This window comes from Phoca vitulina, unplaced genomic scaffold (genome assembly GCF_004348235.1).
Source record: "Phoca vitulina isolate PV1807 unplaced genomic scaffold, GSC_HSeal_1.0 scaffold73, whole genome shotgun sequence".
NCBI lineage: Eukaryota > Metazoa > Chordata > Mammalia > Carnivora > Phocidae > Phoca > Phoca vitulina.
In genome coordinates, this window is record NW_022589776.1 from 6,205,668 (window position 1) to 6,222,409 (window position 16,742).

Genomic DNA, 16,742 nt, shown 5'->3' on the forward strand with positions numbered 1-16,742 from the left:
TTTGCGGCCCTTCCTGCGCCCCTGGGCCGTCTGTCCTCAGATTTCGCACGTTGGCCGTTTTGATTGCAGCTACTCCTTGAAATGAGAGGGGAGGAGGTAGAATGCCCAAGAATACCAAGAAAAGAGAAATTAGGCTCGCAAGCCAGATGCTGAATGATTTTTAGGTCCCACAAGAGGCCAGGATCCTTGGACTCTTCAGGCACAAATTACAACCCCCCGTCAGAATGGCCTCAGTATCCTCCTCACCCCCAGACGCTTCTCATCGTCAGCACTGTCCACGCTTTGCTTCTTGCTCCAACCCTCTTGCAGGATGATAGAGGAGCCGAGGGACGGGACTGGGGTGGTGCAGGGGAGAGAGGGGCAGGGCCAGCCATGCAGGTGGACCAGGGTGTCAGAAGCCATCCTGCTAGGGTTGGCACCCCCTCACCCCGCCCCCCCCCCAGGTTAGCACGGTACATGCACCTTGAACCAGAGGGACTTCGCGGGGTCTCAACCCAAGACAGCTCTGGAGCCAAGGAAGCGTCTGTCCACATGGGGACATCAGGGCAGAACCTCGTGCAGACTCGGGGGAGAACCAGCAGTTTGGGGCAGATACCTCCTGGTAGGTAAGTCCCGCTGGGAGAGGAGAGAGCAGCTTTTACTTCTGGTGAGGTGTGCCTTCCGCACGAGGCCAGTCCTCAGCAGGGGGTTCTGCAGGAGCGCCCGTCTCCCCCTTGCAGGAGGGAAACCTCGTGGCTTCGGAACCCGCCCTGTCCCTCACACAGTGGCTGAGGCCCCCTCGGCTCGAAGCTGTGGTGACACTCCCTGCCAGCAGGCGGGACCTGGGCATTGTGACCTCAGCTGTTCCGCACACAGAGAGGTGGTCATCCTGCCCTTACCTTGGCCTGTAATCTGCATAGGACAGTGGCCTGGTCACAGGGGCCCATTGTGGGGAGGTTGGGAAGTTAAAGAACACTCTGGCCTCCTCCATCATGTCGGCCAAGAAGGCAGAACTGAAGAAAACAAGCCTGGTAAAGGAGAAACACTGCTGGACAATGTGGGGCTTCTCCGAGTTCCTGCTGGCCGGGTCCGTGGGGTGGGGGTGGGGGTACAGAGAGCTCTCTGATGAATCCTTCTCGGCTCTTCTTTCTCTGCTCTGACCTCCAAGTGGCCTCTCAGCCTGGAAGGAGGGTGGGACTAATCCGTGGCCTGGGGGCGGGAAGGAAAGAGGCCTCTGCGGACTCCCTGCAGGACAAAGAGCAATGTAATAGCCCCAGCACCTCTAGCCGCCCCCGGAGCCGCGTCCCCGGCCGGGCCCATGCCAGGCCCCATTGAAGGGCACGTCCATGGCACACAAGCACTGTGTTAGATGATACGATTCGGGCCCCCGATTTGCAGATGAGAAATGGGGGCTCAGAGGGAGTAAATAACTTCCCGGGTGGCACAGCCACAAGCAGCTGAGGTTAGGGTGTGAGTCCGTCTGTCTCCAAAGCCTGAGCTCCTGAAATAATACCCACACGGTTTCCATAAAGTTATCTCCAAGGGCTTTCCCCTCTCAGGCCCCCAGCAGGGAGAAGGAGGCCTGCGGACCGGGCAGGTGCGTGCTCAGAAAAGGAAGATAAGCTGACAAGGTCTGGGGTGTCTTAACTCAGGTCCTGTGGGGGGGGGCTGAGGTCAGGTGCAGGAGGGCAGGCAGGGGTGGACGGGGGGCCTCCCGAGAGGGCTAGTGTGACCCCCCCAGTCCTGAGGCCTGACAGGCGGTGGACCGCCAACCTCCTCCCTCCACAGAACAAGAACTATAAGGCAGTGTGCCTGGAACTGAAGCCAGAGCCGACCAAAGTAAGAAGCTTTTTTGAGGCCATGCCGGCAGCCAGGCCTGAGACCCGTGGGGAGGTGACTTGGAGTCAGGGGTCATTTGCTGTTCCTGGTGGCCAAGACCTGTCCCAGGTGCTGAGGAATACACGCGAGAGAGACAAGCTCTCAGCTCTCACAGAACTTCACACTAGTAACTAATGTGACACAGAATAAATAAGGAAAACTCAGTAGTGTCACCTGCTAGGCAGACAATTAAAATAGGGAGGCAGGGCCCTGGGCTCAGCATGAAGCCTGAGGAAGGGTGCTGTGGGCGGAGGAAGGAGCGCATGCAAAGTCCCTGAGGCAGGAATGGGCTTGGCTGTTCAGGGGGCCAGGAGGGCAGTGGCGTGATGAGGTGATGAGCTCCGAGTGAGAGGAGAAGGTGGCGGGAACTGCTTCCTAGGCGGGGCCACCAGCTCTCACCTCCGTCCCAGCCCGAAAGGAGGAACGGAACCTCGGGGGGATCTCTCCTGCCTCGTCCACCCCACACCTGCAATTTCCAATGTTCTGTGTTTCTGCTTCCCACCAATAGACATATGACTACAAAGGAGTAAAACAAGAAGGGCCGTTTACCAAACCAGGAGGGACGCATGAGCTAAGGGTAGGTGTGCCAGCCCAGGGGGCGGGGGCGGCAGGGCACAGTCGCGATGTGGGTCCCCCACCCACGGCTGGGGCAGGTCCCCTGCTGGCGTCTGGGGCTCTGCCCCAGGACCCATGGCTTTACTCCCTCCGCAGCTTTTTGTTTTGTTTTAACTCTGTATTTTGAACTAATTTCAGACTTATGGAAAATTTTCAAAAAATTGGGCAATGAATTCTAGTGTACCTTTCACTCAGATTTCCCAAATGTTGACATTTGATCAGGGTTCTCTCTCTCTCCCTCTCTCTCTCTCTCTCTCTCTCTATATATATATATATATATATACATTCACACACACACACATATGTATAATATAGGTTTCCTGAATCATCTGGGAGCATGTTTCTCAAATTTCAGTGTATACTGTCTAAAAACAAGAACAATCTCTTACATAACCACAGTACAGTGATCAAAATATCAAAGTCGGGACATGAACATTGATTCAGTACTTAGTCTATTTGTACCAATTGTTCCACTAAGGTCTTTCCTAACAAGAAAAAACAACTGTTTTGATGTGGGATCCAATCCAGGCCCACACATGGTCTCTAGATTCCATGTCCCTTTAGCTTCCTTCCATCTGGAATAGCCCTTGAACCTTTGTTTTTTGGGACATTGTCATTTATGAGGATTATAGGTCATTTATTTTGCAGACTGACCCTTCATTTGGGTGGTCTGATGCTCCCCGGTGATTAGACTTGACTGCACATTTTTGGGGGTCACATCACGGAAAAAAGGCGTGCCCTTCAGTGCATCTTATTGGGTGGCACATGATGTCTCCATGTCCCACTCTCCCATTTTCTTAACAGCATCTTTTCCTTCCCCCCCTAGCGGGAGCCATCTCTCTGTTCCTCCTCATTAGCAATGCCCCAGGATCTTCCTTCCATCCAAGACATTTCCTTACTCCTTCTCTTCCCTGTTTTATTTCCCCAGAATGAACTCAGGGAGGTGAGGGAAGAGCTCAAGGAAAAAATGGACGAGATCAAACAGGTAACAGGGTGAGACTTTTCAGGACATGGAGGAAAAGGGTAGCACCCAGGAAAATGCAGTGCTGGACTCTGAATAGTGAGGGGAATCGGGAATTGCATGGAAAAAGCCTCAACCTAACTCAGCCTGATCTCCTTCAGTGTTTCGGTGCTGTGCAGCTTAGGATATCTAGTTCTTATTTGTTTGATGCTTAAACCCAGGTTTTCAATGCCAAGAACTCTCTAAGGCGTCACATTGAAGGTTGAGGAGATAGAACCTTAGTGACAGAGTGAGAGGGACTGACGGGAAAGTGGGGGCAGTCACAGACCAGTTCCATTCTCCTTACCCCACTCCTCCCCTTGATTATGCCACAGAGAAGGAACTTTCTTGTTGCTTCTTGGATGGAACCACCTATGGCAAACTCATGAAGAGAGGGAGTGCATAAGCAAGGAGGTGTACAGGAAGCTGTGGTCTGAGCTCTGAGCTCCACTCAGAAGCCTCGCAGTAGCTAGATCTAAGCCCCGCCAAGGCTGGTGGGGGGTGGGAGGCTTCATGCTACATGCATCCTCATCCCTTCGTAGACTCCGTGGGAAGAAAAGGGCTTAGATAGGCCACGACACGTCCACTCCTTGAGCTTTATCCAGCTCATTCCAGAGGATCAGCTGCTACCTTTTTTAAAATGCCACTGAGACGGCTCCAAAGTTGTAATATGTGCTGTGCCTTTCTTCTTCATTAGATAAAGGGCATAATGGACAAGGATTTTGATAAACTCCAGGAATTCGTGGAGATTATGAAGGTGAGCATTTACTGAGCCCTTTCCATGGGCCGGTACCATACTAGAAAATACAGAAGGAGATGCTAGACCCTGCCCTGTAGCCACTTACAGTCTAGTAGGAAGACCCAAACTCTATGGAAAGAAGGAAATAGCAAGTACCAAGCTACATGATAATTGGAGTTAATTAGGAGTCTGGAGAAATAAGGAATGAATGTGGGCTGGGGTAACCAGACAAATCCTTACAAAGAAAGTGAATCTTAGGTGAGCTTTGAAGGCTACGTTGGAAGCTTAATGCAAATCTAACCAAAAGCCCAGTAAGATTAGTTTTGAACTCAACAATTACTAAGAGGACCATCTAGACTCTAGAATAGTGGTTCTCAAACCTTGATGTGTGTTGGAATTTCCTGGAGCATAAATAAAATAGAGCCCAGGTCCTATTTGGAGGGGGCTTAGACCCTTGGATTTTTTTCACATTTCCCAGATGAAAATTTGAGAACCACTGATGTGGAAGCATAAATAGGCAAAGGCAGGTATCTTTAAATTTTGAAGAGTTACAAGGGGATACTACCCCCATCAGATATATAAAATTCATACAAAGCCACAATAATCTTGTCTAGATAACTAGCCAAATGAACAAAACCAGTGTAGATAACCCTGTAACAACCTCTCCACCAGAGATACCTGGGAGGATTTAAAAAATCAGTATACCCAGTCCCTGGCCCAGATGGACTGAATAAAAATCTCCAGGGTGGGCCACAGTTGCTTAAAATTCTCAAAGCGATTCTGATGCTTTCCCCTGGATAACAACCAGATCCTAAACACTTTAGCAGTAGCTATTAACCTTGGCTGCACAGCGCAATCACCTGTATTGTGGCTTTGACCTTCTACCCAGGCTGCACCCCAGAACAACGACATCCGAGCCTGTTGAGATGAGGTCCAGGCATCAGTATGTTTAAAGATCACCAGGTGATTCCATTGCACACTCAAGGTTGGGAACCGCAGTTCCATAAAATTTAAAAGATAATAAAGATGATTTTTAAAATGTTAGAAGAAAAGGATTATGTATTCATATTAAGAACATTGCTGGATTATATGAAGATAAACTTAATTCAGTTAATATTGTAAAAACTGAAATAGTCCATAAAGTGAATTTAAATAATGAAAACCAATAAGAATAAATTATATATAAATATTTAACTGGATGGTCTAAATACAACAGAAGAAATCACAAAGGAAATATTGATATATTTAACAATATAAAAATTTAAAAATCGTAACAGGAAGTTACCATAAACAGAATTAAAAAGCAAACAACAATTTGGGGGAAATAATTTTCTACAAATACAATAAACATCTATAAAAGTTTTTTATCTGTAACATATAAAGCTCACACAAATCAATAAGAACCAAATAGGAAAATGGGCAAAGGGTATGAACAAACCACAAAAGAGAATACAACTAAAAAGCAACACATATATTTAAAACGTTTACCTTGTGCATAATCACTTAAATGCCAAATGAAAACAATTCTTAGGTCATTGTCACATTCAACTAAGTGAAATTTTTAAGATTTTAATTACTTACGTATTTGAGAGAGAGAGCGTGGGTGTACAACACCGGGGGGAGGGCACGGAGAGAGAGGGAGAGAGAGATTCCCAAGCAGACTCCCTGCTGAGCGTGGAGCCTGATGCAGGGTTCCAGCCCAGGACCCTGAGATCATGACCGGAGCTAAAATCAAGAGTCAGACACTTGGGCGCCTGGGTGGCTCAGTTGGTTAAGCGACTGCCTTCGGCTCAGGTCATGATCCTGGAGTCCCGGGATCGAGTCCCGCATCGGGCTCCCTGCTCAGCAGGGAGTCTGCTTCTCCCTCTCCCGCTCCCCCCTCTTGTGCTCTTTCTCTCTCTCACTCTCTCTCTCAAATAAATAAATAAAATCTTTAAAAAAAAAAAAAAAAAAAAAGAGTCAGACACTTAACCAACTGAGCCACCCAGGCGACCAAATAAGTGAAATTTTAATTTATGACAATTATAGAACAATGCAGAAATGCTCTTATACTGCTGATCAGAGTGTAGGTTAGTACAACATTGGAAGGGAATTAGATAATAGGTATCAAAAAAGATCAAACCCCTTGACTTATCAATTCCTCTTCTCACAATTTAACCTGTGAGAATAATCAGAAATACTAGCATGGGTATATGTAAAAAGATGTTCATCACAGGATTATTTATAATAGCAAAACTTTGGAATCCACGGTTTTCAACAGTAGAAGAATAGCCATATAACTTAGGGTATATCCATAGAATGAAAACTAGGAACTATTGGGAACAGTGTTTAGAAAGAATTCTTACAGGTGTACCTGGCTGGCTCAGTCGGCAGAGCACGTGACTCTCAATCTCAGAGTTATGAGTTTGAGCCTCATGTTGGGCATCGAGCCTACTTTAAAAAAAATAATAAGAGCAATGCCATGGTTGAGTTTGATGTTAACATTAAGGGGAAACTGAGTAAAAGGTATATGGGAACTCTTTGTACTGTCTTTGCAACTCTCAGTAGAGCCCAAAATATTTCAAAATAAAAAGCTTATTTAAAAAAAATAGAATGCTTATAATGAGAAGTAAAAAAGCAAGATATAAGTAATCTGTACAGGCTGATTTCAGTTAAGTAAAAAAAAAAAAACAACTAAGTAAATATTTAGAAAAAAGACTAGAAAGAAATATACCAAAAGGGTTAATAGCAATTATTGCTACGTGATGAGATTAATTTGTTCTTTTATATTCCTCTATATTGTCCAAATTTTCTACAAAGGGCGTGTATTATTTCTATATTAAGATGCAAACACAGTGTTTTGTTAGTGGGCAGGACTGGGGATTGAAAGGCACAAAGGAGGCTATTTTGGGCACAGGAACAGCTTGCGCACAGCATGGAAGCAGGATGAACGTGAAGTGTATCACGGTCAGTGGGGAGATCAGTCATGCAAGTGGGATCATCTGGGGAAGCTGTGAGAAATAAAATAGAATGGGCACAAAGGCAGTAGATAATGAAGGCTTTTGAAAGACAGGCAGACAGGTTGGGACTTAGTTGTGTAAACAGTAAGAGACCTCTGGAGATTCTTAATCAAAGAACATGCTAGAGGCAGCACTTCAGAAAGGCTGAGCGGGCAGCTGTTTGCAGGTGGCCCCGGGCAGGGCGGGCGGGAGAGCAGGGGTGGGGGCCGTCTGGAGCAAGACATCAGGCAGGAAGCCACTTCCCCACTCAAGATGAGGGACGCTGGACCAGGTGTGGGAACAGAAGGAAAACAGTAAATCTGAAAGATGCATCGAAGGAAAAATAATATTCTTGGTGACTGGTGCAACAAAGAGAATGAAGGAGAAGCAAGCATCCATGACCCCAAAGGCAATCCAGACAGGTAGAAGAAAGCGGTGACCATGACAAGGACAGGTGGCAAAGAGCTGATTTAGAAGAGGAAACAAGGAGATCACTTTGGGACATGAGTTTGAAGTAATAGTGAGACTTCTAAGAATGGGGGACATTTTGACTCTGATAATTTGAACCCAGGGGGCATTTCCACTTCAAGGATATTTTCGCTGTATTTACGAGTACAGCTACTTTATTCAAAATGTATAGCACTTAAAAATGCTTTTCAAGAAGGTATTTTTGAAATCCTCTCCACCCAGACAGTATGATTCCTTGATCAGTTTTCTACCACAGATCTGTAAAGTCTTGCCAAATCTTTCATTTTTTTATTAAATTATGTTTTGAAGCAAATTATATTTCATTTATATTTTATAATGGTCAAGCCAACCCTGTGTTTGTCCGTAACAGATACGATCGGTGATGACATCTGCCATCTTAGACATTCTCTTGTGACCACTGTTTCCATGCCAAGTTTTCCAGATCCAATTTTACAGATCTAAACTCGCCAAGAGGATTTTACTCTTCTTTCAGTTCTTAGTAAATGATAAACGTGAGGTGCCATTTGAGCTACTGTTTCTTTTATGTTGACCATTTCTGCCAGAAATCTGGTTAAAGAAGAAGCAAATGTACATGCACAGGATCTGGGTGCAGGGATCAAAACATTGGAGTCAAAAGTGTCTTTGAGGGGTGGGTCACAAGATTTATTTTCTCAGCTTCATCATTTTATAGGCATGGAGCCAAAGCAGATAATGGTCTCATCTAAGTGTGGGATCAGGGAAAAAGATTTCCTGTCCTCTGACTCCTCTGGAGACTTTGGAGGAGCCCCTGATGACCCTGCCTGTGCTTTGGCCTCATCATGGAATGGGGGAGGGGCAGGGAAGAGGAGGCATGTATCCCCCAAGGCCAGTGAGGATTCTTGAGGAAGGAGGATGCTGAGGTCATCTCTGAGTGGTTGGCAGAGACGCAAGAGAAGAGGATTTCCAAAGCCCTTCAAGATGATCATTCTAGCTTTGAATTTTCTCTTGAAGGAAATGCAGAAGGATATGGATGAGAAGATGGATGTTTTAATAAATATACAGAAGAACAGCAAGCTGTAAGTGTAACCTGCACCCATCTCTCCTCATCCCTAAAGAATCTCCTCCCTTCACTTTGCTAAGTGTCCTCAGGTCTGGAGGACTCTCAGACTCTTCACGGTCCTGTCTTGGTTTCTGTTACCCCAGTGGCTTGGGGTCAAGGTCTTCCCTGGCCACCCACGCTATGGTTATCTCCTTGTCATGTTGGAAATTATTTCCCCAACTCTGCCCCTCCCTGAATCCCCAGTCCCCTTAGAAGAGGGCCAAAGGAACAGCAGGAACTCAGGCTGGTAGGAAAAATAGACACAGACCCACAGCTCCGGCTCAAGAAGATGGATGGAGCTGATGGAACACCACTTTCTCTTCACAAGAAGATGATGGCACTACAAAAACCAAAAAAGGACCCTCTGGATTCCCTTCATCAATGCGGGCCATGCTGCGTAAGTGAAGCCTTACCTCCCCCTTACTCTGGTGCTACCCCCCAGTCTCCTGCTGCTCCTTGATGCCCCCCTCCCCCCGCGCCGGGTCCTCTCGCTCCCTTACCTCTTGCAGTGAAGGGATGGGTTCCACCCCTCTACTGGCCCCGATGCCTCCCTAGCCCAGAGCCCTCTCTGGGATCCTGCCCTCTAGGCCCGGGGAGATTTCGAAGCCATGCCCAAGTAATACCCAACCCTGGATGTGCCTGCTCCCAAGTACCACTGTATTGTTCTGTCCTTTCCTATAGTAAGACCCGATGAGGTGCCCAGCAGGCTGGCCACCTTGGACCAGGGAAAAATGATCTTTCTTGTGCCGTTTCTGTCCTCTACAGGAAAAATGTTTGTTGTGTGCCCTAAAGAACAACTACAATCAGGGGTAGGTAGACCCCCGTAAGAAGTCCTTGTCTCAGCCGGGTGCCCCATCATCCCAAAGGCAGTGGGCTCAGGCTGCGTTTGTGTCACATCCCACCTGTGGTCATGCAGACTCTGCCCCCCCACCTCATCCACTCAGTTGTAGAGGACATGGCACCAGGCAGGAGGGCTTGGGGACCCCAGCCAGGAGACTGCTGCCCAGAGGCTCCCGTGGAGGGGGTGAGGGGGGTGCCTCACTGGCCGCTGAGCTGACCTTGCCTCCTATTCCTGCCTGTCTCTCCCCCTCTAGCAGCAGAAAACTTCCATATCAGGCCTGGCCACCCTTTTCATCCTTGGCTTCTGGAGCTGCTATCTGATTTATCTGTACTTCCATCCCTATGTGGTGGAGGACATGCTCCCAACCTAGGGCCGCCGCAGAACCCATCAGCAGCTCCAGTTCCCCCCCCCCCCCCCGCCGCCGCCCCAACACTTCGAGCTGCACGGCAAAGGCTTGTGGCCCTCGGACCTACCGCCCTGCCCCAGGCCTACCCCCACCCGGAGATTAAAATCTTCGTTTAAAGCCAAAGCAGGTATCACTGGTTTGAATATCAGCCCCAAACTTCAGTGTGCAAGAGTGTCACTTTTTTTGTTGTTCTAGATCCCCATAGTTCAGACTCCGAGTCCTCTTTCTCCTTCCTGCCGCATCAGTGGGAAATTCTGTCCTGGCCATTCTCAGGGTCATCCCCCTTCCCTTCCGATCCCCCTCCACTCTGCCTGGTTCTGCAAAGGTCTCCAAGGTCAAAAGAGGGGGGAGGCCCCAAGGATAACAGCTGCTCGTCTGTGTGGTTGCAGCTGAAACCCCCATGGCCCTACGCACCTTCTCCCTCTGTGTTCTTCGTTCCTGCACTATGTGCAGGGTGGCAAGACCCAAGAGTCTTGGGTGAGTGGGGACCCCTGGGTCTGGGGTCTAGCCTGCACTGCTTCCCTTGAGGTCTTGTCTTGGGCAGAACTCAGGGCCCCGTTTTTCCTAGGAACTTCATCCCCTTCGTGGGCTCTGGGGATCCACCTGCCCCACCCTCCTGATGGTTTCCTGTCCCCCGACCCAAAAGAGACATATCCCTTCAAAGGCTTTAGGCCTTTTCAAGAGTGGGGATGAGCCGGTGACCTCCAACTGCTCCACTCTGTGTCCTGCCCCAAATACCCTAACTTGGCCACTAGCTTGAAATGAGAGCAAAGAAAGATACAGAGAAAACAGTATCTCAATAAATTCTCCTGTCATCTGGTGGATTCTTTGGGTTTAGTTTAATGGAGGAGGACTCGGTAGGATTCCATATTTTATTTCACACCAGCTTTCTTTTTTCATCTCTTTGCTAAGTTGGCTGCTTAGACTTTTAGCCAGTCTAGTGAATAATTGACCACGTTCTTAATGGCCACATAATAATGAGCCATGTATTGGGTTTCTTTCTTTCTTTTTTTTTTTTTTAAAGATTTTATTTATTTATTTGACAGAGAGAGAGAGATATCACAAGCAGGCAGACAGGCAGGCAAGAAGGCAGAGGGAGAGGGAGAAGCAGGCTCCCTGCTGAGCACAGAGCCCAATGCCGGGGCTCAATCCCAGGACGCCGGGATCGCAACCTGAGCCGAAGGCAGACACTTAACCATCTGAGCCACCCAGGTGCCCCTTGGGTTTCTGATCTACATTTAACAAACAAAACCCAAAACAAAACCTAGGCCTTGCCCTCAAGGAGCTTATAGCTTTAAAGGAGACATGGTAAACATGTTTATTAAAAATATGGACCATATACAAATAAGGACAATAATCATAGCATGTGATGAAAGCAAAATGATTTAGAAATGGGAAAAAGGGTGGGTGTAGATTGCTCACGTCCTATTGCTGCCATAACAGATTACCACACATTTAATGGCTTATGACAACGCAAGCTGGGTCCAAAATGGGTCTCATGGGGCAAAAGTCAAGGTGCTGGCAGGCCTGCATTCCTTCTGGAGGCTCTAGGGGAGAATCTGTCTCTTTCAGCTTCTAGAGGCTGTGCCTGCATCCCTTGGCTCATGGCCCCTTCCATGGTCAAAGCCAGCAATGGCCAGCCAAGTCTCCCTCATTCTGCATCACTCTGACCCTGATTCTTCTTCCACCTCTTCTTTCCACTGGTAAGGTCCCTTGTGATTACCCTGGGCCCACCTGGATAAGCCAGCCTACTCCTACTTCAAGGTCAGCTGATGAGCAACCTTGCTTCCCCTTGGCTACGTCATACAACATATTTGCAGGTTCTGGGGATTAGAACATGCACATCTTTGGGGGCTGTTATTCCACCTACCACAGGGGACTCCCCAGAGCCTGTCCCTGGACTTCCAAACCTTCAAACACTTGGGGACACCGCATTGTGTAGTTCTAGGCTGTTGTAATAGACCCACAAATCCTCCATGCTCTTTCAAGAGGAGCTGTATTCCTCTCCTCTCAAGTGAGGGTGGGACACAGTGACCTGCTTCGAATGAGGAGAATATGGCAAAAGGGTGCCGCCTCCAAGACTAAATCATAAGCGACATGTGGCTTCATCTTGCTCTCAGATGCGCGGTCTGGATAAAGCTCGTGGCCATGTAGCGATGACACCCAAGTGGTCCTAAGGAAAAGGCCACAAGGTGAGGCACTGAAGCCAGCCCCCAAGAGCCCTGTGGGGCGTCATCCTGCAGCCCCCGCCAGCACCTTGACTGAAACCTTCTGAGAAGCCCCTGAGCTGGACCCACCCAGCTAAGCTCCTTCCAAACTCCTGACCCGCAGAAACTGTGAAATGATAAATGCTTGTCGTTTTAAGTTGCTAGGTTTTGAGGTCATTTGTTATGCAGCAATAGATAAGACATGTTCATTTTTTTTTTTAAAGACTTCAAAAATTGAGCCACAAAGTATGTGGTTATATGCAGAAATGTACAGTTTGATGAGTTTTTATATATGTATACATCACTGACCTTATTCTAGAATATTTCCAAAACCTCTTCCCCACCCATACCTGCCCTGCTCCCCAGTTACCACTATTCTAGTCTCTACCCCGATGTCTTATTTTGCCTGTTTTTGAACTTCATACAGATGGAGCCCTGTATGTATTTTTTGGTCTCATTTCTTTTGCTCAAAATTACATCTGTGCAATTCATGCATATTGTGTGCATAGCAATTGTTTATTATTTTGTAATTGCTGTGCAGTTTCCATTTTGTGAATACACCGTCATTTATCTATTCTCTCATTGGTGGCCTAGATGATTCTTTAAACAGGCGAAGTAAAAGCAGTTTTCCCTGTTGCCCTCTGTGCATTTGCCCGGTCTTTAAACATCTTCCCTGATCCATGGTGTCCTGCAATTCACTTTATATCCCCCTTTCTCCCTCAACAAAAAATATTTATTAGACTGAAGAAAACATCAAGCCTGGGACTTAAGCCCTGACCTCTCACCAAAGCTTGGATCTACCTGTCTGTCCAGGCTCCGGCCATTGTGTCAAAGGTCAGTACAGACAAAATCAGATTCCCCACCTCTGCACCCAGATCCCTTCTCTGCCTCACTTCCCGACAGGGGTCTGTGTCCTTGCTCAGTGTCCTGGCAGTTGAGCCCCTGGCCTCTTGTCCCAAAGCCCCTTTAGTTATTTTACGATTTCTGAAATTATGGGTGAAGTACCTATTATAGGCTGGCAATGGGATGCTCCTTCCTCTTTACCCTGCTCTCTAGCACTTCCTCCATGACATATCTTTGATGGCTCTCAGGACATTACTGGAAGAGCTGAGAATAAGAGTGAGGGTTGCTCAAGGGCAGAGACCACACAGCATCTGTCTGTTACCCACCAGCCCTGCCCCTTGACGGATGTGTGGGTGTGTGGCTAGCATTCCCAATTTCTAACACAGGTACCATTTATTCAAGGTTTACACTTTCTCTCCCACCCTCCCTCCCATAGCAAATGAGCTACCAGTTCCCAAGCAATCTTTATAACATTCCCAATGCCCATTCCCAGTCCTCCTATTCCCATACATACTCTAATCCAGGCTCTTAGCATTTGGATCCTAAACCACTTAGAGTAGTTTCTGGCCCACTTCCCTTGGCTCCAGGAGTTTCTTCCAACTTACAATTCATTCTGTGCACCCCACTTCCAGATACTTGGTCCTTAACTACTGCTTTCTACTCCAACACTGTCCCTTGGTCAAAACCTCCAGTGCCCATTCCTCATGGGATAACATCCAAAACTCCCCAACACGCTGTTCAAGACCTTGCACTTCTGATCTGATCTTAGACATCTGAAGTTTTCTGCCCCTCTTCCTATTGGTAAGCCTACACTGTAGGGTCCCACATGTGCCCTGCACATCCCCACACCCTTGTCTTTGCTCACCTCATCCTCCCACCTCCACAAAGCCCCCATCATCCCTGCTGGACTGCCCTCAGCCCCCACACAGATCCTCAAGCACTCATGACCAAGCTGCTCAGCCATTCAGAGATATTTTCCATGTCCTTACTAGCTCCAGCCTGCATATGTCTTTCCTCCCCATGCAGCTGGTCAGTGTCTAGAGCCAGCACTTCCGTTGTCTTCCTCATCCTCAGCATGGACGGCAAAGCCCTGCACTTGGCAGGTTCTTAGGAAATGTTTGTTGTGTGGTGCCTGGGTGGCTCAGTCGTTAAGCGTCTGCCTTTGGCTCAGGTCATGATCCCAGGGTCCTGGGATCCAGCCCTGCATCAGGCTCCCTGCTCAGCAGGAAGCCTGCTTCTCCCTCTCCCACTCCCCGTGCTTGTGTTCCTGCTCTCGCTCTCTCTCTCTGTCAAATAAATAAACAAAATCTTAAAAAAGGAAATGTTTGTTGCCTGAACTTTCACTGCGTAGGCTGAGCTGGCTCTCTTGGCCCCCCTCCAGGACTTGTGGCCTTGGCACTGTGCCCCAAGGGTCCCACAGTGCCATCAGGGGTCTCCTCCCACACGGATCCCTCCGAGACTGAGCGGACTCAGGGGAGGTGCGGAGAAAACTCTTTGGACTATCCAGATTTCCATCCCAGATCATGTCTGGCCATCTCCTTAGGTGACTGTGCCCTGTGTTCAGATTGGCTCATGGGATGAGTGAGGAAGCTTCCCTCTCGAGACTTGATTTTGTGGCCAAATTCCCCTCAATGTGTTTTCAAACCTGAGCAGATCTAACACAAGGTCATCAGGGAAGCCAAGCTGCCAGAATCAGCTGAATCTTTGTGCAAATGATCTGTAGTGCTGAACAAGCCCCGAGGACTGGTGGCAGTGGTCTCTGCAGTCCCTGTCCCCCGACTCTTCCCAAGCTCCCCTGTGCCCCGGTTCCACATCATCCAATGCAGAGGCGGCAGAAAGACAACAGGGTGTGCTGAGGGGACACGTTTGCCTGGCTGTCCAACAGCTGTCACGTCCGCCCTTGGGAATGGACCTTCAGGGAGCCCATCATTGCTGCTGACTGCGCGCGTGCGTCAGCTTTGCTGGTAAGCTCGTGCTCTCGCCATAGGTCTCAATGTCACCTCATCTGGAGTGTAATTACACTTGGTCTCTTCTCCCCAAGATGCTATTCCTGTCCTGTGTACAGAGCCTCTGGGGGGCATCTCCCCAGCCCGGGCCCCCGCTTCTTTGGGCTACAGGTCCCAGCTGATCAGACCAAGGTGGATATCCAACTCCACCTGCCCAGATTTCTTTCCCCAGGAATTGGGAATTTGGTGAGACTCCACTGGCCGCCAGAACTGAGGACTTCTAACTGGGGGCTGGAGAGGGATCTGCCCGCCATTGGCCCACGAAGCAGAAAAAACGAGTAGAAGAAGACAACCGGTCTGCGGAGAGAGAAGAAAGAAGCAGAGAAGCCGAGAGCCTTGGAGAGCCATGCAGCTCCGGAGAGGGGCTGCCGGGCCTGGGGCTGCGCTGCGGGCTCCTGTCTCAGCCCTGGGACTGTGGTCCTGTCGCTGTCCCCCCATTACCACTGAAGTCGGCATCTCAGAGATCCTCTGAGTCAATCTCCTCAGTTGCCTGTGGGGACTCTCAGCCCCAGAGCCGTGCAGCCAGGAGCGCCCAGCCACACACTCGGCCGGCGGCCTGGAGCCCAGCCAGGACTAGACCCCCTTTCCCCGACGTCAGGCCTGATGCTCTTTGCTCCCTTTGCTCTGTGGCTCTCCGGGGCCCCCTGCACTCCCAAGAGGAGCAGGATGAGGAAGGAGGAGCACATGAAAATGCCTACTTAATAGGGGTGTGGTGAGGGCGAAATGAGAGCATATGCAGAGGAGTTCATTTTTTAAATGAAAACTGCATGACAGTGATGATGGTGAAGTCAGAATTGCTTCTCCTCAGTTAAAAGGCCTTCAACTCCCAGGCCCAGTCTCCTGCCACCTGGACTGACTCCAATCGCAGCCAGACCTGCAATGAGATGAATGTTGATCTACTTTCATTTAACAAGTAAACAAATGACCTATAGCTGTTTTGAGAGGAGGCAGGATGTGTATATTGGGAAATCAAACAATAGGAAAATGGTATGGGAATGGTATGGGACCAGGATGGGCTCATCCAGAGGACAGAACAGGCGGGTCCATTATAACGCAGCCTCTCAGCCCTGTAACCTCAGTGTCTGGTTCCCACAGTGAGGCCCATTGGCTCACCCAGCCCACCCACAGACTGCAGGTGCCACAGCCCCAGGCCCTGGCGCTAGCGGTCACCACAGAGACATGTGGCTGAGTCATTTGGTGGCGATTAGGTGGGCAGGGCTGGGCCCAGGAGGAGGCCCCGCTGTGTCATCCATTCCCGTCCCCACCATGGGGGCTAGGACAATGCTGACTCTCAGCCTCCCTTCTCCTGCGTCGCCCTCCTGGGCCGCAGGTCACAAACCAGCCCCGAAGGTGGACAAAGATGGCCTCAGGCCTCCACCACCATGGAGGGGAGCCCAGACCAATTTCTCTCAGACTCAACAGGTCCGATTATACCCACTTCCATGCCAACTGACTACCCACCTGCCTTCCTAAGCAGGCTACCCTGGCTGGCTCCAGGGGCACCTGCAGGCTTCCTGCACGCCCCACAGTATTTCAAAGGCGATTTGTCCTCCTCTATGTGTGATCAAGGCGACTCTGTGGTACTTCTCTCTATATTAAAACAAACATGACAAAGCAAGTTCCATCTTCAGAATTGAGATGAAAGAATGACTGGAAACCTGACCCTGATTCCAACAGTAGAAAACCCAGAAGGTGGAGAAGCGT

At 49.0% G+C, this 16,742-nt stretch overlaps 1 protein-coding gene across 1 annotated transcript; it reads left to right on the forward strand.

The window, feature by feature from the left end:
* The first annotated feature begins 971 nt into the window (after window positions 1-971).
* Window positions 972-10,742, forward strand: TEX35 (testis expressed 35). Its single transcript, XM_032393430.1, has 9 exons — window positions 972-1,010; window positions 1,768-1,818; window positions 2,366-2,434; window positions 3,401-3,457; window positions 4,170-4,229; window positions 8,648-8,712; window positions 8,940-9,132; window positions 9,501-9,544; window positions 10,631-10,742. Exons 1-9 carry the CDS (start codon window positions 972-974, stop codon window positions 10,740-10,742), a joined length of 690 nt encoding a protein of 229 aa, XP_032249321.1.
* The last annotated feature ends 6,000 nt before the right edge of the window (window positions 10,743-16,742 follow it).

What these genes read in the sequence shown, in the direction of transcription:
- TEX35 (XM_032393430.1), top strand. Translation starts at nt 972, where the DNA reads ATGTCGGCCAAGAAGGCAGAACTGAAGAAAACAAGCCTG. An exon ending in GAGGGACGCATGAGCTAAGG is followed by an intron (nt 2,435 to 3,400) that starts GTAGGTGTGCCA and finishes TTATTTCCCCAG; the next exon opens with AATGAACTCAGGGAGGTGAG. An exon ending in ATACAGAAGAACAGCAAGCT is followed by an intron (nt 8,713 to 8,939) that starts GTAAGTGTAACC and finishes CTGAATCCCCAG; the next exon opens with TCCCCTTAGAAGAGGGCCAA.